At 49.8% G+C, this 25,559-nt stretch overlaps 1 protein-coding gene across 1 annotated transcript; it reads left to right on the forward strand.

Moving 5' to 3' along the window:
* Positions 1-194: 194 nt before the first annotated feature.
* On the forward strand, positions 195-23,892 carry SUPT6H (SPT6 homolog, histone chaperone and transcription elongation factor). The gene is made up of 36 exons (XM_074160535.1): positions 195-402; positions 897-1,055; positions 1,247-1,317; positions 1,999-2,194; positions 2,879-2,963; positions 3,345-3,618; positions 4,827-4,928; positions 5,411-5,527; positions 6,074-6,163; positions 6,744-6,886; positions 7,149-7,300; positions 7,805-7,903; positions 8,051-8,180; positions 8,285-8,435; positions 8,858-9,012; positions 9,501-9,696; positions 9,973-10,112; positions 10,191-10,308; positions 10,951-11,027; positions 11,188-11,323; positions 11,718-11,855; positions 12,172-12,339; positions 12,871-12,998; positions 14,019-14,226; positions 14,697-14,844; positions 15,094-15,236; positions 15,995-16,135; positions 17,187-17,382; positions 17,514-17,752; positions 18,038-18,151; positions 18,628-18,752; positions 19,236-19,348; positions 19,736-19,813; positions 19,902-20,068; positions 21,474-21,661; positions 21,837-23,892. Exons 1-36 carry the CDS (start codon positions 294-296, stop codon positions 22,021-22,023), a joined length of 5,181 nt encoding a protein of 1,726 aa, XP_074016636.1. The 5' UTR covers positions 195-293; the 3' UTR covers positions 22,024-23,892.
* Positions 23,893-25,559: the final 1,667 nt, after the last annotated feature.

The raw sequence follows: 25,559 nt of genomic DNA on the forward strand, positions 1-25,559 counted from the left end.
ACAAATGCTGCTGTGACAGGTCCTGTCCTGCTCGTTGAGACACGGGTTGACAGGAGCTAGCAGCACTTGGCTACTGGCTCCACTTGCCTAATCTCTAGTGACAGGGATGTCCAGGCAAGGTGGACACTGGGTAACTCAGGACTTTGATAGATAATTTTAAACCCTCTTGCTTTAACTGTCTTCTCTCCAAAACCCAGTAGGGGGAAGTGCTTGTGATTTGCTTGCTTGGCTGATGTGATGGATGTCTGCTCTCTCCCCAGTTCCCTTGGAGACGTGCGTGAGACGCTGCAGTCATGTCTGACTTTGTAGAAAGCGAAGCGGAGGAATCGGAGGAGGAGTACAACCAAGATGGGGAGGTTGTGCCCAGAGTAACCAAGAAGTTTGTAGAGGAAGATGAGGATGGTGAGTCTGCCTGTCTGTTCTGAATTTATTGAATTGTCTGTGTGCCTCCCTGCTCTATTTTACATCCTGTGATTCTGCAGATGGAGCAATAACTGTGCTATAATAGCATGGCCATCTGTAGTCGATAATCTTAGCTGTTTAAGTGCTTCCCTTCCACAAAGTGCTTAGGTGGTTTTTATATTTGGCAATAGAAAATACACTGCCTCACCCCCGTGGGACTTGCAGTCTCACAATTTGATAGTAAACAGTAAAAGCAGAGGAATTTTCCCAGTGTGGCCACTCCACCTGTTCCCTCCGCAGAGCGAGCATGAGGCCATGAGACAAGAAGTGGGGTTCTGGCGCGAGCAGCTGGCTGGGTTCTGTGTCAGTAGAAGTGTTCAGTTAAAACTCTCTGCGTGGATAGTGTGAAGGAAGATGCCGTTTGCACAGAGCTGAGAAGGAGTCTCAGCAGATAACCAATGAGTAAATGTCTAACACTTGCTGCTCTCCACCAGATGAAGAAGAGGAGGAGGAAAATCTCGATGATCAAGATGAGCAGGGGAACCTGAAAGGATTCATTAATGATGACGACGATGAGGAAGAGGAAGAGGAGGAAGAAGCCAGTGACTCTGGAGACTCTGAGGATGATGTTGGCCACAAAAAGAGAAAGCGCAGTAAGTTTTATGGTGATTGTTCATAGCAGGCCACAGTGCAATGCTCTCACAGTGCCCTGCCAGAGAGCAGAGCTCTCCCTCTGCCCTGGGTGCCTGCATGGGCTGGATAAGCTCTATACCCTTCTCACTGGTTCGTCCAATCCCAGGTTAGTAAAAGGAGAGTGTAACTCATCTCTGCTTTCTTCTCTTAGCTTTTGATGACCGCCTGGAGGATGATGATTTTGACCTCATTGAAGAGAACTTGGGCGTTAAAGTCAAAAGAGTGAGTTGTGTTCCTTTGCTGCTGTTAACGGCATGGTGTGTCTTGACACAAAGGAGGGTGGGCTCCTTCCTGGAGTGAGCAAGTGGTACCTCCCGTCTACTCCTATCTATTTCCTATACTCCTATCCCGTCTGCTCCTGCCCCCTTGCAAAGGGAGAGCTGAGTGCTTGAAGCAGGATCTCTCCCTGCCCAGGCAACCGGGAACTGGCTTCCTAGAGTTTACAAAGCATTTTGTTCTGGTTCCTAAAGTCTGCTTTACTCCTTCCCTCCTGCCTCTGCGAGACAGTCTCAGAGAAGCCCATCTTCCAATAGCTTTCTCCTGCATAGTGCTAACCTCAGTCAGCACAGGCTATTAGGGGCTCTAAAGCTTCTTCCACCACACTCGCACATCAAGCCAGACTAACACTGGTGGTGACAGCATGCAGGTGACACAGGCCTGGATGCGGTGCAGTCCTCAGCAGGCTCAGTTTTGTTGTGTACATGCTGTGCCCAATGAGGATCTGCAGCTCAGCTCCTGAGGGGGGTGGCTTTTCTCCTGCTCTGTGCCTGGAGATGGGCTCCATCCTGCCCCCTCTCAGGTGCCACCCGGGTAGCAGAGGCACAGTTCTGGCCTGGCAGAGACCACACCGAGCTTGAGTGTCTGCCAGGAATTACGTGCACTAACAAACCTTTTTGCTTGCAGCAAAAATTCAGGCGTGTGCGAAAAATGTCCGATGATGAGGATGACGAAGAGGAAGACTATGGAAAAGAAGAACATGAGAAGGAAGCTATTGCTGAAGAAATATTTCAGGATGGTGAAGGCGAGGAGGGAGGGGAAGCTGTTGAAGCTCCTGTTGCTCCACCAGAAGAGGAAGAGGAGGAGGAGGAAGATGAATCTGGTGAGTATGGATGGTCAATTACATCCAAAGTTTGTCCTAGGACTAAAGCGCAGGAACCAAGTTAAGACTTTCTCTGAGCTATAAGTAACCAAACCCGTTTGTGGTCAAGCTCTTGCTGGTCTGATTAGTACAATCTTTAGAATTAAATGTTTCTGGGTGGCAGGTTTAATTTGTCTGTCTAAACCACTTTGTCCAGAAGTACATTACATGGGCTGAGGTGTTGAACATATCCTCTGAGCTGTCTCCAAAATGGAATTTCTTCAAAAAAAGGAAGTCGAGGCACTGTTTAGTACCCGCAGCACAGCGCACGCCTGCCATGCTTCTCTCCGGCATCAGCCCATCACCACTGCTAGTACCATATTGAAAGAGTTTCAAGAATTCTGTTTACTGTCCAAAGCAGCAAGGCCTTTTCTGACTGCATTTTCAGTGCCCTGAGCTGCAGAGAGTTGCCAGATGGCTTTGCCTGTGTTTGGAAGTTCGTTCTAGCTTGTTATTGTGGTTCAGGCTCCTGGAATGTCAGAGGTTGGTGTAGGAGATGCTGTGGGTAACTGGGCAGACTGACAGCCAGCGGCAGCCAAAGTCTGTGGTGGAGGCTCATAGTTGCACTGGCCGAGCTGAGCTTTGTGAGAGGTACCAGTTGAATACGTGAGTGTCCTGACTGCTAAATTGCTTCTCAATGTCCAGACATCGATGACTTCATTGTGGATGATGATGGACAACCTCTGAAGAAGCCGAAATGGCGAAAGAAGCTCCCTGGATACACAGATGCGTAAGTATTGATTGGAAATTGGCCTGGAGCCTCGAAAAGAGTGCTCAGCTTACCTGATTCTTGCAACTGCAGAGTGATTCAGCTTGTGGTTGGATACTGCTGGTCTCTTTCCCCAAAGGAACCTGGTAAATTTAAACACAGGGGTTTTAGCCTGTGATTTCTTAAACGTCTGATTCCTTTCTTTCTCCCCTGGATTTTTTACAGCGATACCAAGACCAGTCTCTTAAGAGAACTATTTGCATGTAAAGCTCAAAGCTCCTTGAGTTTTTAGCCTAGATACAAAACTAAAGCTTAGACTTAGATGTTCTGGCCACCTCTGTGTGACTGAAAGATGTTCTGTGAACTGCACCATGCGGCTGAATGGTAGTTTTTGCCTTCCAGTGCTTTGCAGGAAGCCCAGGAAATCTTTGGTGTGGACTTCGACTATGATGAGTTTGAGAAGTACAATGAGTACGATGAGGAGATGGAGGAGGAATATGAGTACGAGGATGAAGAAGCCGAAGGGGAGACCCGGGTACGACCCAAAAAGACTGCCAAGAAGCGCGTCAGTCGACGTAGCATCTTTGAGATGTACGAGCCCAGTGAGCTGGAGAGCAGTCACCTAACGGACCAGGACAACGAGATCCGCATGACAGACATGCCTGAGAGGTTCCAGGTGAGGGAGGAGGGTGCTGGTGTGCAGTCAGAAAGCATTTCTGCTACCAGTGAGTACAGCAGGCCTGGGACCTGCAGGCTGGCTTTCTCACCTGGCTTTTGGCATATTTTTCCCTCTTTCAGATCCCACCTGTCAAAGGTAAGCTAAAAATCTGCATTCAGAGATATCAGCGAGATTGTGACCCGTTGTAGCTGTGCAAGCCCAGTTTTAGCACTGGTCATAGTTTCTCTTTGGCCACTGGGTGCCAGTGTTGCACTCCTGGGAGTGGTGCAGAGCTTGTGCTCTGCTGAGATGTCCTTGATGCTGGATGCTGTTAGTAATCCCATGAGTTCTATCTCTGGATAGCAAGAGTGAAACTGCAGTGCCAGAGGAGGTTTGCTAGGGTTTTTCTGGCCTACTCGTGTGTCAGCCAGCACGTAACTGTTCTGTACAGGGTGTTTCTATGCTGCACTTTAATCCAAGCTCTTGAGACTAATACTGCTCTCAATGTGGAGTCCTGTTTGAGCTGCTAGGAATAGTTCTGGTATCTCATATTTTTGTCTTAATTTTACCCTGTAATCAGGTTTTCCCTGAGCACTCCGTGTTCTTCAATCTCCCTTAAGTGTATGTTAATGTAATTCTGTGCAGAGGCTTGTTACCCTGTTTTGTAAAGTGCGACGTCTGAAGCTGCCAGCTTTTCAGAAGGACCTTTATTCCCATGCCAGTGTGCACAGCACAAGGGAACACTGCGTGTAATGTCTTCTGGCCATATGTAGCCTGTTCAGACATTTTGTCATCTTCACGGATGTCAGTGGTGATTAGAGCAGGCCTTCTGAAAGAGAATTGGCTGGGACTAAACACCCAGAGAGGGTTTGGGAGCTGCTTTATGTTCTGTTATTCTATGGCTGTAGCAAGAAAAGTGATACCAAGGCTAGAACAGGCACAGATAGATTGGAACAGAGGATGTAGCTGCAGAGAGTTTGGGAGTCTGGAAGGAAGCTGGGCTACCCTGACTTGATCATCACAGAAGATTTCACACCATTGCAGGCCTTTCCACAAGCATTTGTCAATTGTTTCTGCCTTTATCTAGTGTAAAGCTGATGCGGGATTCCCGTGTGCTCAGAATATAATCATTTGCAGAAAACAATAATTTCCAGGCTTCTTGAAGACATGGTAGCACAAGGCCTGATGTTGCACATTCCTCTGCTCATCCTGTTGTCTTTTCACAGTTGCGATCCATCCCGGTGAAGAGTGCTGAAGATGATGAGCTGGAGGAAGAAGCTGACTGGATTTACAGGAACGCATTTGCGACACCCACCATCTCCTTGCAGGTAAAGGACTATGCCTGGGACTTCTATCCTTAAAGGACTGGAAGGTGCTGCAGATTTCCAGCCTGGAGATTGCTCCAGGAGTCTGCTCAGAGGAATGTGGTGCCCAGTATTCCTACCTTTCTGGTTTTGAGCAGGTCATTTAACGTGCATATGTCTTCATTTTCGCATCCATAAAACAGAACAAAAAGGAACACAGAGAATTTGCAAGAATAATTCTCGAGAATGACTGAAAGATCTCTGAGCCACTGTGCTCCTAGGGCTAAACTTGCATTAGCCATGATCTGCTTTTAGCCATCAGTTACCTTGGCCGGATGCTGCTTCTCCATTCTCCTTAAGCCAGCCAGGACTAGGATGCATTTCTGTGGTCTAAATCAGAGCATGTACCTCAGCCTGCGTTCCCAGCTAATAAAAGGACAACTGTTTTCCAGCTTCAGCCTGGGCTGCTCAGGAATACAATCCACACAATGTTTTTCTCCTTTCAGGAAAGTTCTGACTACCTTGACCGTGGACAAGCCAGCAGCAGTTTCAGCCGCAAGGGGCCCAGCACCATCCAGAAGATTAAAGAAGCCCTGAATTTCATGAGAAATCAACATTTTGAGGTAATTTGCAACTCGGCTTCATTGCCAAGATAAGCTCTGAGTTGCTGTCTCCTTATCCCAACAGGATTAGCAGAGGGGCTGCTGGAAGCAATTAGGGTAGCAAACCAGAAGGGGCTGAGATACCGTACTTGGTTGCCTCTCCTGTGACAAAGTGGTGGTTCATTCGAAAGTGCAGCTCATCTTATGTGAGCTGTGGGAACGTGGATTTATAAGGCCTGTTTGATGGGCCTGCTATCATCATATTTCCCTGATCTTGGACAAATTGATGCTAAATGAGGTGAAGGAATTTCAGAGTATCCTGAGCCTTGCTTGGTCCATCCAAACTATTGTCCAAGGTGTGCCTGATGTTGCAACAAGTTTTTGGTATATGTGGTGTATTCTTTGGTGGAATGGTCTCAAGGGCTGGGATTTGGCTTGGTACATCTCCCACACTGCTGCCCCATTAGCTTGTTATCCCACGTGGAACAGAAGCTCTCCTTGGACTCCTGGCTGCCAGGAACAGCCTGGTCTCCTGCATGGTGGTGATGAGTCTCATTTCTGACCCAGGTCCCATTCATCGCCTTCTACAGAAAGGAGTATGTGGAGCCAGAGCTGCACATCAACGACCTGTGGAGGGTCTGGCAGTGGGATGAGAAGGTGAGGAGTGTTTTCACTGTCCTCAATAAGCCTTGAATGCTTAGCACTCTGGTGGTTTTAGTTGTTTCTATCAACACTATTTCCCATCCCAAATCCAAAACATAGCACTATACCAGCTGCTAGCAAACATGTTAACTCCATCCCAGCTGAAACTATGACACGTCTTCCCATCTAGCATGACAGCAGATTTTGTTTTGGCTGTGGAGACCTTGTGTGCTTTTTTTTTTTTTTTGCATGTTTGCTATCGTGTGGTGGTAAAGGGTTATCTGACAAAAAGAGGGTTCAAAACAGTCCTTTCCCTTCACCGAGTTCCTTTTGTGTAGTGACCTTTGCTGCAAGGAGTGCAGGTTCCTTCTCTCTACTATCAGGTAGATCCAAACCTTGATTTATTCTTTTTTGTTAATATAATCCCTCTCTGAGATGAGACCCGCCACGTGTGTCGCATCTGGGTTTGGCTATGGATGAAGATTTTGATGATTATTTTTGTATGACAAATATCCCAAGGTCCTGGGAGCCCCTGTTTGGGAAAGGAGGACACAGCTATGGTGCATTTCACTGCAAATCTTTGTTCTCATATTAGTGGACCCAGTTGAAGATCCGCAAGCAAAACCTGACGCGTCTGTTTGAGAAGATGCAGGCCTATCAGTACGAACAAATCTCTGCTGACCCAGACAAGCCCTTGGCGGATGGAATAAGGGCCCTGGATACTACTGACATGGAGAGGTACGGTGCCATGATTTTCTTATATTCAATCCAAAATGATTTTAAAAGTGTGTTAACTTGCCCAAACAGCACAGGGTTTGCCACTGCACTGCATTGATTTTAGCCTCCGCGCAAAGCCAGTAATGAGAAATATTTAAAATTCTTTTGGAAGATGAGCCCAAGCGCTCGCTCTGCCTGGCCTGCACCAGAGCAGGTTCCTCGAGCGCTCTGGCCGCAGCTCGGCTGCAGGCAGGGTGTAATGTGCTGCCTTTGCCTGCCGCAGGCTGAAGGACGTGCAGTCCATGGACGAGCTGAAGGACGTGTATAATCACTTCCTGCTGTACTATGGGCGAGACATCCCCAAGATGCAGAATGCTGCCAAGGCTGCTCGAAAGAAGCAAAAGCGTATCCGAGAGGATGGTGAAGAGGAGGAAGGTTTGTCCTCAGACTTGATAGTCTCCTAATTGTGGACTGTTTGAAAATCCTGGTTTAAAAGAGTAGTGAGAAAGCTTGTTGAAAAGCCCTTTTGTTTGCAAAGAGCATCTCTGCTGTTTGCTTCCAACACAAGTTAGTCCCAGGTCTTCCAGACATCTCTGAAAATGCTTAAAGTTTGCTGCACAAGGTGCTGCTTTTCTGATGGACTCAAAACCACCCCTCATGGCAGGGTCAGCCACCTTGATGTGTGTTTTAATGTGCAACCCAGAGATACTGTATTAAAACTGCAAAAGAGTGAAAGTGAAGAGAAGATAACATTTTCAGGGTGGTTTTCTAACTCTGAATAATTTTAAGGCTTTTGTGACCTTTGAGATGTGTTTGTGGAATTTAGGGACTCTGTTGTACAATGTAGGTTGTGTTTGGTCCCTTCCCTGTGCTTCTGACACCCTGCAGCTGTCTGGATGCCTCTGTAAAGAGGTCTTGCTAAAGATACCCTTCCTGTAGGTGAAGGGGAGGATGCAGAAGATGATGAGCAGAAAGGACCTGAGCTGAAGCAGGCTTCCCGTCGGGATATGTACACCATCTGTCAAACAGCTGGGCTGGGTAAGGGCTGTGCTCTGTCCTGCTGAGCTTGCAGTGGCCTAGTCCATGGGCTCTTCTGGGTGTTGTGGTTGACCTGTAGAAGGAGGACTGGAAGTTTTGCTCAGTATGCCCATGTCCTCATCATTTTTGTGGTTTTTTTTCCCCCAGATGGCCTTGCTAAGAAGTTTGGTCTGACACCTGAGCAGTTTGGAGAGAATCTGCGAGACAGTTACCAGCGTCATGAGACAGAGCAGTTCCCTGCAGAGCCCCTGGAGCTGGCCAAGGATTACGTGTGTAGGTCAGTGTGGTGGAATCTTCATGGAGGTCCTGTGGATGTGACACGGGAGGGGATCCAGGGGCATTCTCAAGTCCTAAGTCTTCATGTTGTCTTTTTACTTTTAGTCAGTTCCCAAGCCCTGAAGCTGTGCTGGAAGGAGCCCGGTACATGGTGGCTTTGCAGATAGCCAGGGAGCCTTTGGTCAGGCAGGTCCTGAGACAGACTTTCCAAGAAAGAGCTAAAATCAACATTTCACCAACCAAAAAGGGGAAGAAGGTAAGGAAGGGGGCTCTGACTCTGTGGGTCAATTCAGGGAAGGATTTAAATAACATACAAATGCTCATTTTTTGCATCCGAAAACTTCTCCCATGTCAGTGGCAACTCTGAATGAATCTTAGAGCAGCATGTGAGCCGGGCTGTCACAGAGACCAGCTCAGCAGCACGCTGCATTTTTAGTCTCAGCGTTTCATCAGACCCAATTTTTGCTGTTGAGATGTTGCCTTCAATTACTGGAACAGTCTCTGTTTCTCTGGGACTGGGAACGAATTCCACTGTGTCCTGCTGGGGAAGGAAATGCAGACTGGCAGGCATAGGGGTGAGGGGGTATTGAATAAAAACCATTGTCTGCTGCGGTATACAGAAGGGTCTTTCTTCATGAATGCGCTGCATGCGTGCTGACTGTCTCTCCTCTCTCCCAGGATATTGATGAAGCCCACTATGCCTATTCCTTTAAATACTTGAAGAACAAGCCTGTGAAGGAGCTGCGAGATGACCAGTTCCTGAAAATGAGCCTGGCAGAGGAAGAGGCGCTGCTCACTATAGATATCAGCATTGACATGAAAGGAGTGGAGGGGTGAGTCCTCGCTGGCTGTGGCACCCGTGCCTTGGCAGAGCTCATTCAGCCAGTGCTCCTGTGCTGTTAGAGCCCCTCTGTAACCCAAACTGCTCCTGGAAGTCAAGGCCTGGTGGTTTCCTGCACCTTAAAGCTAAGCAGCCTCTCAGGGTCTTCCTTTTTTTCTTCATTTTACTGAAAACTTCAGAAGACGTTTGGATTATTCATTTGAAGGCAAAGTCAGGCAAAAAGCCTTTAGGATTTTTGTGAAAGATGATGCTTGTTTCCCAACCACTCTCACCATGTGGCTCCTTGGTTCCTTCCCTGCACATCTGAGTAGCCACACTGTGTGATATGGGTGTGCTGGAGTGGCTGTGGGCTGCCCCGTGTGTGGGGCCTCTAAGTTTTCCAGGCAGCCCACTGAATCTGAGGTGGAAGGAATCTGCCAGTGATGGTGTCAATGCAAGTGTTTGGAATGCTTCTGTACCTTCTCCTCTCATTTCTTGCAGCTATGGTAGTGACCAGACATACTTTGAGGAAATCAAACAGTTCTATTATCGGGATGAGTTCAGCCACCAGGTGCAGGAGTGGAACCGGCAGCGTACAATGGCCATCGAGCGGTCCCTCAACCAGTTCCTCTACGTGCAGATGGCTAAAGAGTTGAAGAACAAGCTGTTGGTGGAGGCCAAGGAGTATGTCCTCAAGGTGAGATGCTGACATCTTGCAGCATGCTGGGAATAGCTACTGACAGGCCATATATAGGCATTTGGGAAGGAGAAGAAGGCAGGCAGGGGTCTGAGTCTGGTTCTTTCCCAAGGATGAAGAGAAGAGCAGATACCTTATTGGCAGTGAAGATGGGCTCCGTAGTTCTGGAGAGCTGGTCCCAGTCCTGGCAGAACGACCTTCCCCCTGGAGAAGGGCTATGCCAAAGCACCTGCAGTTCATTTTCTTGCTCCTCTCTCCCTGTCTCTGTTCTATCAGGCTTGCAGCCGGAAGCTGTACAACTGGCTAAAGGTGGCTTCATACCGTCCTGATCAGCAAGTGGAAGAAGATGATGATTTCATGGATGAAAACCAAGGGAAGGGGATCCGGGTGTTAGGCATTGCATTTTCCTCAGCCAGGTAGGAGGAGAGGAATTGCCTTTGGATCCCTGTTCAGCTTTAGCAGTCCTCCATGTCTGAGTGATCTCTGTTTCACAGGGACCACCCTGTGTTTTGTGCCCTCGTTAATGGAGAGGGTGAGGTTACAGACTTCCTCCGATTGCCACATTTCACAAAGAGAAGGAACGCCTGGCGTGAGGAAGAGAGGGAAAAGAAGGTGAGTATTGGTTCAGCTGTTGTTGAGACGAATGTCTGCACGTTGCTTTTGGTGCTGTGCAATCCACTGTGGGTTGGAGAGGAATAGTCAGTCTGAAGACAGCTCAGGCCTTGTCGCTCTTGCATGCAAAAATACTGCCTTTCTCCCACCCTGTAATTATTCTGGCAGAACAGTTGCTTCCAGTTAGATTCCAGTTCATCTCTTCTGCTCCTCTTAGGGAGAGTGGCAGGGCCTTGCCATTCCTGAGTTCTGCTGGCTTTGGGGTTTTGTGAGCTTCTGTGGTCCCAGCTACAGAAACTTTCTCCCCTTTCCCTGATCACATTATAATAGCAAGAGGCTGTGAGACCTCCTGGAGCTTGGGGCAAGCTTTTGACTTCCATTCCCTACCTGCACTGATTTCATTTAATGCCAAACCACGAGGCCATCAGTCTTTCCTCTGCAGATCCTTCTTGTTTGTCCTTAGAGTAGTCAGGGAGCTGCAAGTCTGTGGAGAAGGCACTTAGCCACGCTCATGTCATGGTGTCAGGTCAGGGTGGCAGTGGGCGAGGATTTGCCCTATGAAATGGGAACCCAGGACTGGTAGCCTCTAGCTCAGTATAGAAACCCTCTGGCATTTCTGCTCTGACCTGCCTCTCTTTCCAGGCCCAGGATATTGAAACCTTGAAAAAATTCCTTCTGAACAAGAAGCCTCACGTGGTGACAATTGCAGGCGAGAACAGGTCAGTCTTTGTGTTCCTTCCACTTCCCAGTCTCTTTGCAGTCCTCTCCTTGTGCCTGTCCATTTCTCACTGTTTCTGTCCCTGGTGTGAGGTAACCCACTGTGATTCCTGGACCCAGCTTTGCACTCTCCCCTCAATCCCCTTGGCCATCTCTCCCTAGGGATGCTCAGATGCTGATGGAGGATGTAAAGAGAATTGTTCACGAGCTGGATCAAGGGCAGCAACTGTCCTCTATTGGAGTGGAGCTGGTGGACAATGAACTGGCCATCCTGTACATGAACAGCAAGAAGTCCGAGGTGAACCTTCTGTTATTCCAGCAATCCCTTAGTCTGTCACTCATTTGTGCTGTCTCATCCTCCATTTGTTGTGCTGGCCCTGCCTTCTTTCATCTGCTGCCTCATGTAATCCATCTGGTCATTAATGTACTGATCTTTGGGTCTTATTTAGGCTTCCCTGAAGAGATCAGCACCAGCAGATGTACAAAGTAGATATTGATGTAGTCTGAAGTGAATCTTGCTCAGCTGAGTGGATGGAGTTGTTTCATTCCTAGTTGCAGCAAAGTTCCTGGGAGCCTTTCACTTCAGCTCTCTTTGCCCTGAGCACCAAATACTTCCCTTGTTTCAGTCCCTGCCTGATGAGTCTGTGCTACTTGTGCTACAAATCCCCTCTTGATTCTCTGGCCTCTTGCAGAATGAATTCCGGGATTACCCACCTCTCCTGCGTCAAGCTGTCTCCCTTGCTCGCCGCATTCAGGACCCCCTCATAGAGTTTGCCCAGGTCTGCAGCTCCGATGAGGATATTCTCTGCCTAAAACTCCACCCTCTGCAGGTAACTTTGCCTTGTGGGATCCTTCTCTGCCAGAGAAAGCGTCCTGGGAGGCCTGGGACAGTTTGCTGTCAAAGAAAAGTGTCCCAAGTTGAACTGGTGCAAATTCTGCCTGTTCTATGCCATATTCAGGCTACGCGGCACCTTCTTTTTTTGCCGCCTTTAGCTCATCTGCCTCTTGCCTTCAGGCTGTTCTCAGGGGTAACTCTGAGGTGCAGCACAGCCCCCGAGAGCTGGTCTGTTGTGTTTGGCTCAGCTTCCTTATGGCAAAGCGTTGCTCTCATCTTCTCGCGGGGCTAACGCCTCTCCTTTCTGTCAGGAGCATGTGGTGAAGGAGGAACTGCTGAATGCTCTCTACTGCGAATTCATAAACCGTGTGAACGAGGTGGGAGTGGATGTCAATCGGGCAATCGCTCACCCTCACAGCCAGGCTTTGCTGCAGTACGTGTGTGGCCTGGGACCACGCAAAGGCACCCATCTGCTAAAGGTAGGGAGACTTCTGTCCCTGCTTAAAAAAACAATACATCACCAATAACATGTGAGTTGGGCCGATGGCAGCGCTGTTACAAGATGAGTCAGGGTCCCGTGTGCCAGATGCAGCTGGCAGCTCCCTTGACGTGTGTTTTAGTATGTGTTATCTCACTGCGCCTAACCCCAAAGCTGTGCCTGGACTTAACGTCCTTGATACACCCAAGCAACTCAGCAGATCTGTCAATCCCAGCTAGCTCCTGAACCCACAGGAACGGTGCACTGTGACGGTATCAAGACACCTCTGTACCGTAGAAAACACAAGGCGAAAAGCCAACGTTTTTCCTGAGAATTGGAACTGTTCCATGTGGAGTCGTCTCCTTTCATACAAAGTTGAGGCACAGGCAGGGGGCAACAATTTATGAGTTGTGATGGGTTTGATTGTGTCAGATGGTTTGAACGCTGCGGTGTCCGGCATGAGTCGTCTGCTTTTCCTGGAGAACCCTTGTGTTTGAACAGCAGAGTTCATACTGTTACCTCTATTCTCCAGATTTTAAAACAAAACAACACGCGTCTGGAGAACAGGACCCAGCTGGTTACGATGTGTCACATGGGACCCAAGGTGTTTATCAACTGTGCTGGCTTCATCAAAATTGACACAGCATCGCTGGGCGATAGGTGGGTATGGGATTGCATTTGATGTCGTATGGGGCATGGAGTTAGCATGAGCTGCAGGCTGAAGCAGTCTTGTTCCATGGTGTCCACGTTCTCAGGAGCTTCTGTGTGGCCTCTCCGGTCACTGGCCAAATTGAGGTATTGCTGGTTATTAATCTGATTCTTATGGGCAGCTAAACTTGCACAGCAGTGTGAGGTTTGAAAGGGCCTTTGTGGTCAAGAGGAACTAAACTAAAAGCAGTTGTTCCCTGCATAGTCGTCGTGCACGTCTGTGGGGTACTTAGTTTCTGCCTAGTCCCACTATCAGTATTTTATTTTTCTAAAGTTTCAACCTTCAGGCATAACTTGGTAATTTAGGTTCCCCTTAAACCAGTAGCAATACTGGGAGGTTTGTAGAGTATTAGGTTACTGGTAACTAAACGAGAGATGTGTGTTTGGAGGACAGCAATAACCTAGTTTCTGAATCTCTAGTTGCCTGTTGGAAACTTGCGTTCTCTAGGGCTGACGCATATCGTTCTTGCCTCTGAAAAGCCGACTGAGAAAGGACACCTGGCTAAATCCTTATGCTGGGTGATCCAGCCCCACTGGGTGCCTGGTTCTTAAAGGATACAAATCCCAGGCACGCAGGGGGCAAAGTGTAGATTCCTCCAAAACAGCTGGATGCAGATGTCTGCATGGCCCATTGGCAACACTCAATTTGTATGAGGAGAGAAACTGTAAAGAGCTGTATGCTCTTAGAGCAGCTGTAGATCAAATCTAGATGGCGTGCAAAAAGCCTGACTGTATCTTTGCTGTGTAGAAGCTGCAGACTGGAATTTGTCGTGTCTTGCCTTGACTCCTGTTGATTTAGCAGTGAAGAAATCATTGTGTCCTTTTCAGAGTAGTTTGTTCCGCCAAAAGCAGCGGTGGCAAAGCAGCCACACAGCCACAGTGGTGCTCAACAGCCTAATTTATTACTGAGCTGAAGGAGGTGACTGGAACTCTGCAGATCCTTATCTGAACGTTGCTTTGGTTTTATTTCAGTACCGATTCCTACATCGAAGTCCTAGATGGGTCTAGGGTCCATCCTGAAACCTACGAATGGGCAAGAAAAATGGCAGTGGATGCCTTAGAGTACGATGAGTCGGCAGAGGACGCTAATCCTGCAGGAGCTCTGGAGGAGATCTTGGAAAACCCCGAGCGTCTGAAAGACCTGGATCTCGATGCCTTTGCTGAAGAACTGGAAAGACAGGTGCACTGAGGTTCCTGGTGCTGACAAACAGAGGGGAAGCTCTGCTGTCCAGCTTAGATTCTTAAGTTTTATAAGCTGGTGACCCTTATCCTTTTTAGGAGCTGAGCATTTAGCTGTTGCCATTGTAAAACGTATAAACAGCCATGATGAGTATTCAGTGTCTGACAATGGCATCTGGTAAATGCTTACAGCAAGTACACTTGGGGCAGAGGGAGGAGCGAGGCAGGAGACAGTAATTAGACCGTTTAAGCTGTCCTCCCTGCACTGATACTTTTCACTGAACATACTGGTATTTTTGACCTCTTTGACGTCCTGTAACTGAGTTCTGCAGCTTGGTGGTACCTTGTGCATTCCTCTTTTTTAAATTTGCTGTTTGATAAGTTCCTTGAGTCCTTTCATAACTTACGCTGGATTTCCTGTTCACCTCCTTCCTGCTACTCATGGCTTTATAACCTTTGAATACCATGCAGGGCTACGGTGACAAGCATATCACTTTATATGACATTCGAGCTGAACTAAGCTGCAGGTACAAGGACCTGAGAACCCCGTATCGTTCTCCAAACACAGAAGAGGTCTTCAATATGCTGACCAAAGAAACTCCAGAGACTTTTTATATAGGTACATCCCTATTTACATCCCTTGTTTCTGTCATCCTAAATTGACTTAGGATGTGTAAATGTGGGGAGAGGGATCTTGGTGAGGATAATGTTGGGACGGTACAATGTTTGCATGTGTGTGAAGCAGCTTTTCAAGTACCTGAGTAGTCCCCCAACACCTTCATGCACAACTCCCTTAGATCGAGGGAACTGCCCTGCAGTTGGCTTTCAGTTTTTCATTCTTTTCTTTTCCTCTCCCATCACACCACAGGTAAAATGATCATTTGCAATGTGACTGGGATAGCCCACAGGCGGCCGCAAGGAGAAAGCTACGACCAGGCAATACGGAACGATGAAACTGGCCTTTGGCAGTGTCCTTTCTGTCAGCAGGATAACTTCCCAGAGCTCAGCGAGGTGGGGCTGCTCCTCCTAATGGGCCTGCCTGTGTCAGGAGTCTTAAGTGCTTTGTAGGGTACTTGGGAGACAAGGTATCAGAGCCAAGATTGTGTCTGCAGTGCTCCAGGATCCCAACCTGAAAGTGACCTTTAGCTGCAAATATAATCTGTTCCACTTCTGACTAATTGCTTCAGTGTAGATTTGGCAGGTCCTTTATGGCTACATTATGGATTTTAGTGAACTGGGCTCGGAGTGAGATGGATCTGGGGCTAAGCTGACCGGTTCTTTGCAAATACATAAAGCGGGCTTGTTTGTGGTCTAGGATTGTGTTTTATGCAGAGAAACTGCCCGTGACACTGAGAACAGAAGCTTTTTTCTGCCACCTGCTCAATTTTAAGAACTTATCTGGCCTCCCTGCTGCTTAATGCAGCTGTACTTTAGGTCTCTTCTAAACATTGCTGAATTCCAGCCTTGATAATCCGTGACTTTAAAGCCCTATAGAGTTCATTAGAAACCAGCCCTAGCTGTGGGCTTGTGTTCAGGGTCTAAAAATGTTCTGACCTTCCTGGTTGCAAAGCCCCATAAGCTGAGCAGAACTGAAGGAGGAAGATTGCATTACTGGGTAGCATTCGTTGAAGTCCACTGTCCCCTGCCCTTCTGCATGGCTCTGCTGGCTGCACCAGTTTGCTGACACAGCTTTTAGACTTGTTTGAGTGTGAGCTGCTGGGGCTATTTTGTTTCCATGCTGAATGACTTTTACTTTTGCCTTATTCAAGGTTTGGAACCACTTTGACAGCGGTTCCTGCCCGGGTCAGGCCATTGGAGTGAAGACACGTCTGGATAATGGCGTCGCTGGCTTCATCCCAACAAAATTTCTTAGTGATAAGGTGGTCAAGCGGCCAGAAGAAAGGGTGAAGGTATGAAAGCTGTGGATTTTCACATATTCAGCAAGAGCTGGAAGAGGCTGAAGGCAATACCAGAGATCCAGAGTTTGGTTAATAACACTGTTCCCTAAACGTCTTTTCAAACCTTATTTTCATTTAAGGACTTTAAATCAGCATCAAGGTCAGGTTGTGGTTAGCGTCCTTTTCCCACAGTGCAAATCTCTCTTGGCAGCTGGTGGAAACCATGTTAATCAGTTAACATGTTGCGCTGCGGGAGGATTTATTATAGTCTGGCTAAAGTCTGGGTTTAGGAGGCCAGAAGGCATTCTAATGCAGAGCTGCCCTTTGTTTCTGGCTTTCTAAAGAGTTCATGGAACCGCTGTTAGATACAGAAGGGTCACTTTCTTTTTCTTCTGTCTCAATTCATTTGTGGAAGTCATCGGAATTACTGCTCTTGCTCAGGACCGGGATTGGGGTTCTGAAAGAAGCAGAATCATATTTTTATCACATGATAAAATAGAGGTTTAACATCTTTGCCATCTTTTGTGGTCCCCCTGACAGTCCATGCAGGTGATGGATAATCCTGTAAACTCAGAGGTCTCTTAGCATTTCTTTAAGGAATCATTAACTTCAGCATGGTTAACTGGACTAAGACATTGCAGGTTTTGTGGTGGTATATTCTGTTTCCCATTTAATTAGAGCAGTCCTCTGGGTGACTTCCACTCTGTTTCTGAACAGACTTAACTGCTTTCTTGTACATTGTGAAGTCCAGTTTTGCTGCTCGCATTGTTAGATATATGTAAAATAGAAAACTTAATTGTCCTCAGCCTCCAGACGTGCAGTTTGCTGTGTGGTGTGAGACACAGGTAATAGACGTGCTAGACAACTGTCCATTTTTCCTTTAATTTCTTTTGATTCTAGTCACCTTGGGGATCACTTTGAAAGGTTGTATCAGTCTGAAGCAGGTGGGGTAGTTTGTACCTCCTTACTGGCAGCGTGACCCTGCACAGATTGCTCTGTAGCACAGAGGATCTGGCATATCGGCCAAACCCACTGATCAGCTGTGCCTGTCCCTCCCCTGTAGGTGGGAATGACCGTTCACTGCAGGATTATGAAGATCGACATTGAGAAGTTCAGTGCAGACCTGACCTGCAGGACCTCAGACCTGATGGATAAGAACAATGAATGGAAACTGCCTAAAGACACCTACTATGACTTTGACTCTGAGGCAGCAGATCACAAACAGGAAGAAGACCTGAAAAGAAAGCAACAGCGGACAAGTGAGTCAATTTTTCTCTCCCTCATAATGCCAGCCTTCCCAAAATGCTTCAGGAGAATAAGCACAGTTAGACATATTCTTGGAATAAAGCAGTTCCTCTTGGAAGCCTAAACACTCCTCTTTTTCCTCTAGCGTACATCAAGAGAGTAATTGCCCACCCATCATTCCACAACATTAGCTTCAAGCAAGCTGAGAAGATGATGGAGACCATGGACCAAGGGGATGTGATTATTCGGCCAAGTAGCAAAGGGGAGAACCACTTGACTGTCACCTGGAAGGTGAATGATGGGATTTACCAGCATGTGGATGTCCGAGAAGAGGGCAAGGAGAACGCCTTCAGCCTTGGCTCCACGCTTTGGATCAACACAGAGGTGAGAGTCTTGCAGAGCATGCCTGGCAAGGAGTTGGCAGGGAAGGAGAAGTAGTTGTTTGGCACAGCTTTTCTGTCCTTCCAGCTGCTTTCAGGCTGTTGGAGAGTAACTTCCACTGCAGATCCCAGATTCTTAGACAATACTCAACCCTTTTTTTTTTTTAAATTTTTTTCTTCTCAAGGCATCCAGCCTTGCTGTACAGAATGTATGACTGAGAGCTGTGTACTAGAATCAGAGTTCCTCATCATGCACCCTAAATACTTCTTTAAATGTATTTGTTCAAAGGAGTTTGAAGACCTGGATGAAATTGTTGCTCGCTATGTCCAGCCAATGGCTTCTTTTGCCAGAGACCTCTTGAATCACAAATACTATCAGGACTGCAACGGTGGAGACAAGAAGGTGAGCCTGTCCCAGGCTGCAGTAGCTTGTGTGGGAGATAAACTTACACCGTGCTCCTTTGTCTCGGGACAGTCTTAAACTCTTTGAGTCTGGCATGAGCTGCTGCTGAACTGAGCTCTCTGATGTTTCTCTTGTTGCCTGGGGCAGTCATTTTCCAGCTGTAGATCTCAGGGGGTTCTGTCTGGGAGCAGTGGAGTTAGGACACGGGAGAGTGGTGTGCCAGAGCACAGAGCGTTGGCCTGCCAGCAAATATCACTGAAGGGAGCGTATTGGCTTTCTGTGACCTGGTGACATTTGCGCATCAGCCCTGCACAGAAACAGTGCAGTTGGTGGTCCTTGTTGGACCGGTGGCATCAGGGCTGGGGGAAAAAAGGGCTGTCTGCAGCACAGGGGGAGATATCCATAGGCCCTGTGTGTTGCTACAAATACAAACTGTGCTCGAGCATTTCTCTTCCCCTCTCTCTCTCTCTAATTAGAAGCTGGAAGAGCTGCTGATAAAGACCAAGAAAGAGAAGCCAACATTTATTCCCTACTTTATCAGTGCCTGTAAAGATCTACCTGGCAAATTCCTCTTGGGATATCAGCCTCGAGGCAAACCAAGGTAAGTGAGAGACAAGCCTGGCAGCTGCAGCTGAGCATTGCCAGTACCACACCTCAGCTTATTGCTGCCAGTTTTTCTTCCAGCTCTGTCAGTATCCCCATAAGTCATGTCTCCACTTAACCAGGGTTTGGCCTCTTGACGGTAGAGAACCCATGAGTAGGAGTAAATCTCACCCAGGAGACTCCTGTGTTTGTGACCAGCTGCTGCCACAAGCAGTACTGCCCTGTGCAGGGAGGGTGTCACGGGGGTATAGGCAATGACTGATAGATTTTTGCGTGGAAAGGCATGGTATTTGGGAGCATTTGTTTGAAAACAAAAGGAATATGGCTCGGGTAGGTCTACCTGTTCAGCATTAGTACGGCCATTGCCTGAGCGTGTAGATCTTGCCTGTTCTGACCGTGACCTGTTGGCGTGAGGTGGCAGGTATGACTCTGAAGCAGCCTCTCATCTCTTGTGCTCTCCTGCATTCACTGCTCCTCACAGGATAGAGTATGTGACAGTGACGCCAGAAGGATTCCGCTACCGGGGCCAGGTCTTCCCTACTGTGAACGGACTCTTCCGATGGTTTAAGGATCATTATCAGGACCCTGTTCCAGGTGAGCATCCCAAAACCTGAGTGCCTCAACTGTTTGTTTCATAGGTGTCACACAGTAGGAGCTGTTAGTAAAGGACAATTCCACGTTCTTTGTCCCTGAAGTGTGTCCTAGGATTTTCTACAAGTGGGAAGTTTCAAAGCAATGCTCAAGTGCTTGGCTTCCATGAGTTAATCTTTCAGCCAAGTGGGCCATGCAGCAAAGGCTGAGCTTGTCCCTTTCCTCTCCCTCAGCCTTCCCCACCATAAACCCCTCATGCACCATTAGGTGGTAAAAAAGCATCTTGCCAGTACAAGCTTTACCTGCATTTTTTTCAAATCCTGAGTTTCAGGTCAATAGCTGCTCTTCTGGGAGAACTAATCTATCTCTCTTGGTTTATATTTTATGCAGGTATTACCCCCAGCAGTAGCAGTCGGACTAGGACTCCAGCCTCCATTAATGCTACTCCAGCTAACATTAACCTGGCAGGTCAGTGCAGGCCTTTCCTGGTTGGAATCGGGATGTGAGCTCCTTTTCCAGACTCCGCTTTGTCTAACGCGATGGGTCTTTCTTGCAGACCTGACCCGTGCAGTGAACGCTCTGCCGCAGAACATGACCTCCCAGATGTTCAGTGCCATCGCTGCTGTGACAGGCCAGGGACAGAACCCAAATGCCACCCCTGCGCAGTGGGCGTCCAGTCAGTTTGGCTACGGAGGCAGCGGAGGCGGCAGCAGCGCTTACCACGTAGGTGTCACTTAAATTTCTGAGTGGAGGTGCTGTATGGCTTCTCCTTGCTGCTAGAAACCATCCCATGAGGGCTCCACTGGGATCCAAAGGAGCTACTCATTACCTGGGATCATCCAGTTCTCATTGTGTGCCTGTGGTGCTGCACGGGGGAGCCTGGCTGGATTCTTGAACCGAGTTTCTTCTTGCCTCCTGTGGCTGAGGAAACGAGGCACGTGATACAGCCCTGCTCTGGGGAGAGTTGGAGCAAGTAGCGAATTGGTGCGGCCCCCAAGGAATGTGGCAGGGTGGAGAGGTGGGATCCAGCGGTGAGGGCGCACAACCTTCCGATTGTGCCCCTTGAATTGGCAACGTGAGCTGCCAGTGGAAGAGATTAGCCGTGAAACTATGCGCTGAGTTTGCAGGGCTTTTCAGATCAGCGTGCTAATCTCCGAGCAGCACCGGCAGGCGAACACCTCAGCCTGACCGAATACCCAGAGGCTTTGCAGGGAGTAAGATGGAATTGGACAGTTTCGGCTCACGCTGAAGCTTTTCCTCATGGGTGCTGCTGCCTGCCTCCTCCCAGCCCGTGCTGCCAGCTCCCCAGCTGATCCCGAGGCTAAATCCAGCTGCAGGAGGACCAAGATGCCTGGGTACAAGAAACGCACCCAGCCTTAGAGACACCAAATGAAGAGGTGCTGCAAGACAAGGCTTGCAGGGAGGAGTGATCCTCTTTTAGACCACCTTGGGAGGATTTTGTAGAGTTTGGCACAGTAATGCCGAGCTGGGGATAGGCAGGGACTCTAGATAACCCAGTGTATTAATCATCAAGACAATCTGAAGGAAAAGGGAGGTGAACACTGGGAGGCAAAGAGACTAAGTGCGCCATTGGGCAAACAGCAAGCCAACTGGCTTGGGGGGCAGGAGGGAGCCATCTCTGGAGCTGCTGCGCCTTCTCTGCAGCCCACAGGGGAAGAACTCATCTGTTCTTCATCCTCACTGCAGGACGTCATTTCTGCCAGCTTGCCCCAAGTGTCTCTTGTGCCCATCTCTTGCGGCCCTACCTTTGCTTGGTTTAATCATCTCCCCTTGTGTACCCTGTGTGGGGTGAACAAGGAAGGCACAGGGTGAACAAGGCAGGCAGGCTGTGCTGGCCCTGCTGGCTCAGGTTGGGTGGGCAGCTGGGGTCTCTCGGGGGACCAAATGTCTGTGCTCAGCAGGGTGTTGTTCCTTTCGCCGTGCAGCCCCCCATTCCCACTGCAAACCTCTCCTTGCCCAGACGAGGGGCTCCAGCAGGGCTGGGAGTGTGCAGCGAGTGGGGGGCACCAGCCTCCTGGGCAATCAGGGCAATGAGAGCTTGCCAGACCTCTGTCCTGCAGCCCAGCAGGGTTGTCCTCTGTCCCCTGACAGTATCTGCTCTCTGCAGGTCTTTACGACTCCAGCACAGCAACCGGTGGCCACCCCTCTGATGACCCCCAGTTACTCCTACACTACCCCCAGCCAGCCAATTACAACGCCCCAGTACCAGCTGCAGGCCAACACCACACCCCAGTCCACCCAGTCCCAGACACAGTCACAGCCATCGTCCAGCTCCAGGCAGAGGCAGCAGCCAAAGTGAGTGACTCCACGTGCATGTAGCCTTCTGTGTCCCGTTTTGATTGCTTTTGTTGATTTTTATGGAACCAGCGTGGTGGGGTTGCCTCACACCTTCCCACCTGGGACTCTTGGGGAGGGAGGGCAGGGAATCTGTCCCGTTGGTGTGACTCACGCTCTGCCTGTGTCACTGCAGGACCAACAGTCACGCTGCGATCGACTGGGGGAAGATGGCCGAGCAGTGGCTCCAGGAGAAGGAGGCTGAACGGAGGAAACAGAAGCAGAGGTTGACTCCTCGCCCGTCTCCCAGCCCCATGATCGAGAGCACGCCCATGTCCATCGCTGGGGATGCCACGCCACTGCTGGATGAGATGGATCGATAGGCCGTGCTGGACCTGACTCCTAACCTCTGCTCTCTTCTCTAGGAAGGGGAAAGGAGAGTGAACAGTTGAGGACAACTTCCCTTCCCTTAGCCACGTAACTCCTGTTATTAAACGTCATGAGATGGTGGAAAATGACTCTTGGTGACGTGCACCTGAGCGAATGAATAGACTTGACAGGGCTGGTCTAAATATACATACTATATATATATAAATATATCATAGGAAGGGACACTGCAGTGGCCTCTGCGTTCCAGGCCCTGGTTCACCACTTCTTTGGAACTTTGGCAAAGTAATTATGAGGTCAAACGAGTCTGTCCTTGTACGTGCACAGCAGCTTGCTTTCACCGTGAAGGCTAGGAAGCAAGTGTAGCTGAAAGTGCGGACCGTCAGCCCGGAGCGAGCCTCTTCCATTTGGATTCTCCCAACCCCTGACTGTCACTTCTCCTTGTCCTGAGAGGACAAAGCAAAGTCACGGGGGCTGTGAAAAGCAAACCAGAGTTCTCCAAAAGTTTCTGCGGTTGTTTGCTCTGTGTTTTCGTGTGCAACAGGCTCTGTGGAGTCTGTGCCGACCCCCAGCTGTGTTCGTAGGGCTCTGGCACAGCAGCTTCGGGGCTCGGGGTCCTGCCGGAGAGAAATGCAGCTGTCGTACCAAAGGCTTGCTCTCTCCTCTGGCTTCTTTTGGAACAATATTTATTTAGTTTTGATTTTTTTTTTTTTTTTTTTTTTTTTTTTAAATCAGACTGCGAAACAAAACGCCAGCCAACGGCAGCTTTCCCCAGCGCGGGGCAGACACGTGGGGCTAAAAAACTCTGCGAGAGCAGCCGCTCCTATGGTGGAGAATGCGAAGCAGCCGGGAGTGCATGGCACCCTCCGCCGTATCCGCTTAACCCTGCCCAGTTGTAACCAAGAGGGGTGAATAAATACCAGTGTTTCTACTGAACGCTAGTTGAGAGGTTTTCCTGCCTGCATCGTGTGCTGCCTGCCTGCCCTCTCCTCTTAGCGATGGATTTGCTTAGAAACAGAGTTCAGTGGCGAAAGCCGATGCTCCTTCTCCCTTTGTTGCTTGGAGTTGCCCTCTGTGTGCTGGAACTTTCACAGAGAAGCTGATTGATGTCGAGCTGATAAAGAATAATGTCTTGTTTTGAATGCGTTGTCGTATAGAGACATCACAGCGACATCCCGGTCCCACGTCTCTCACTGGCTGGGAGAGGTACTGGGGGGCCTGGGAGGGGGGGCAGATAACTTCAGTCTCGTCAAAAGCATCCCACTGCAGTATTGCAGAGCCACTGCCAGCGCCGAGAGCCGTTTCTGAACTGGAAAGTTCCTGCTGCACACACTTTCCTCTCTCCTGCTTTGTTAGTAGGGATTTTCTATGGAAGCAGAGTCTTTGTTCCTTCCAAGGGCTCCTGGTTTACCCTCCTCCCGCTAGGAAATGAGCAAGAACAGCACATCTTTAAGAAACAAAGCTCTTTTTCGCATGTAAATGCTCCTGAAGAATGGCAGCGACCCGGGGAGACAAAGCGAAGCTGTTTCCACAGAGAAATGCAGGTCCTGGCTTTAGAGCCATCTCCTCGGCAGTACTTGGGGGGCTGACACAGTCCTGTTCCTCCCCTGGGATGGGGCAGGTGGGGCTGGAGAACCGTGCTCTGGGGCCTGCAGCTGCCGTAGGTTGCAGGTGTACTAACCTTATGCTATTTTTTTATTTTATGGAACTCTGTATGATGGGAATTTGACTGGGAGCGGCTCCTTACCAGGGATGTGTCGGACCTGTACGGGGAGGGGCGAGTTGTGCGTTGTCGGCTCCTTTTTGGCTGTCTTTGTTTTTAGTTTTCCCTTACTGTCAATAAAAATTCTACTTTTGGGAAGCTGCCCGCATGCCACATGTCTGTGCTTCCTGCGGTGACGCTGTGGTGGCCACAAGGACTTTGCACCCTTTAGCAGTGCCTGAGAGGGTGCGATGCCTCGCTACAACCTTGGTATTTCCCCCCTTGGGCTCGTGGTCCGCTTATTTCAGGGATTTGGGATTGCACTACACGTTTCTCCGGGAACAGTAGGGTTTGCGGGGGGCAGCTCTGGTCTTTGATGTTCTCTGATCTCCCAAGGCTGTGTTGTGGCAAAAGAGGGGACAGCGCTCGGCTCCCATCGCTCCAGCTTTTTCCTTAAGGAATTTGGTGCTGGTGCGGGAAGATCTTTCTACTGTCCTCACTGGGTGGGAGAGGGGATACTGTGCTGAGCCATGCTCCTCCCTCAGAAGTTGGTGGCCATGCCCTGTCTCTGGGCGCTGCTCTTAAACTCTTTGCTACAAGAGCAATGAGTCGGGCTGTGGTCACCCACCGCCGGGCAGGGACATGAAACATCTGCCTTTGTCTCCGGGCTGGAAAAGCTTCTATTGTCCCACTCCAAAGAGCTCTTGTACAAGCCCTCCGGAGAGGGACGAGGTGCCCACTCCTCCCCGAACAGTCCCCACTGCCGTTGCTGGGGGCTGGGTAAAGAGTCAGTGCTGGTGTGGGGGCTTCTTCCACCCAGGGAAAACCAGTGGGTTAAGCAGAGGAGGGAGCTGGGATGGTGCAATTCATTAACTCTTCCTCCAGAGAAATACACCCCCGGGGGGCTGGAGCTCAACCACCTGTGGCAGAGGAGCTAAAACCAGGGCTCTGCCCCGTGTCAGCGTGGAGACAGGAGCTGTGTCCCCAGACAGAGCTCGCCCTCCCCAGTGCCCAGGAAGGTGACACGAGCCGGTGGGAGCTGTGAGGAACAGCTCAAACCCACTCAATACCCACCCACCTGTGGGTGCTTCCCCTCCCGCAGCCCTGCGAGTGGGATCAGCCCCAGGATTTCTCCTGGAAGCTGCCCCCGGTGCGATCCCTCCTCCCCACGGAGACGGGATGAGGCTGCGCCATCTGCTTCAGTGACCAACTTTATTACAACCGAGACCCGCGCGGGGGGGAGTCAGGGCCGCAGCTCTCCAGGCTCTGCCTCAGCTTGGCTTTTCAGCCTCTTCTTTCTGTTCCTCTCCTTCCTCCTCCTCTTCCCGCTGGCAGTGGGGACCGGGGATGGGGGAGCCGGGGCCAGCTCCCTGCCCAAGCCCTCCTGCGCCGGGGCATCGCTCAGGACGGCGTTGGCCACTTCCCCCAAGTCCGGCAGCGGGGCCTGTGGGTCCTGCCCCACGGGAACAGCAGCTGCTGGACGGCTCAGCCCCCCGTTTTCCAAGGGGGCTTTCTTTTTCAGACCTTTCCCCTTCTTTTTCTTGTCTTTCTTCTTCCCCTTCCTCTCTTTCTTGGCTGCCTTGGGGCGGGCAGGCGTGTGATGCTCCTCTGGGACAGCTCCTCCACCTGCGCTGCTCCACGGGGGGTTCAGAGGGACCCCCACAGGCCTCGCTGCCCGATCGATCAGCTCCCCACCAAACTCATAGAGCACCGGCTCCCTGGGCACCGCGATGGCCACCGTGTTGTACGCCTTGCACCTGCAGAGAGCGAGGAGGCACGGGGTGAGGTGACGCCTTGGGGGGGGGTGGGAGCCGGTCCCCGAGGTGGGGG

This window comes from Numenius arquata, chromosome 18, assembly GCF_964106895.1.
Source record: "Numenius arquata chromosome 18, bNumArq3.hap1.1, whole genome shotgun sequence".
NCBI lineage: Eukaryota > Metazoa > Chordata > Aves > Charadriiformes > Scolopacidae > Numenius > Numenius arquata.

Bases quoted from the DNA above. Each gene is read 5' to 3' on its own strand.
- SUPT6H (XM_074160535.1), top strand. From the start codon at position 294: ATGTCTGACTTTGTAGAAAGCGAAGCGGAGGAATCGGAGGAGGAGTAC. The intron at 6,164-6,743 runs GTGAGGAGTGTT...TTCTCATATTAG, and splicing joins TCTGGCAGTGGGATGAGAAG to TGGACCCAGTTGAAGATCCG. The intron at 11,856-12,171 runs GTAACTTTGCCT...CCTTTCTGTCAG, and splicing joins TAAAACTCCACCCTCTGCAG to GAGCATGTGGTGAAGGAGGA.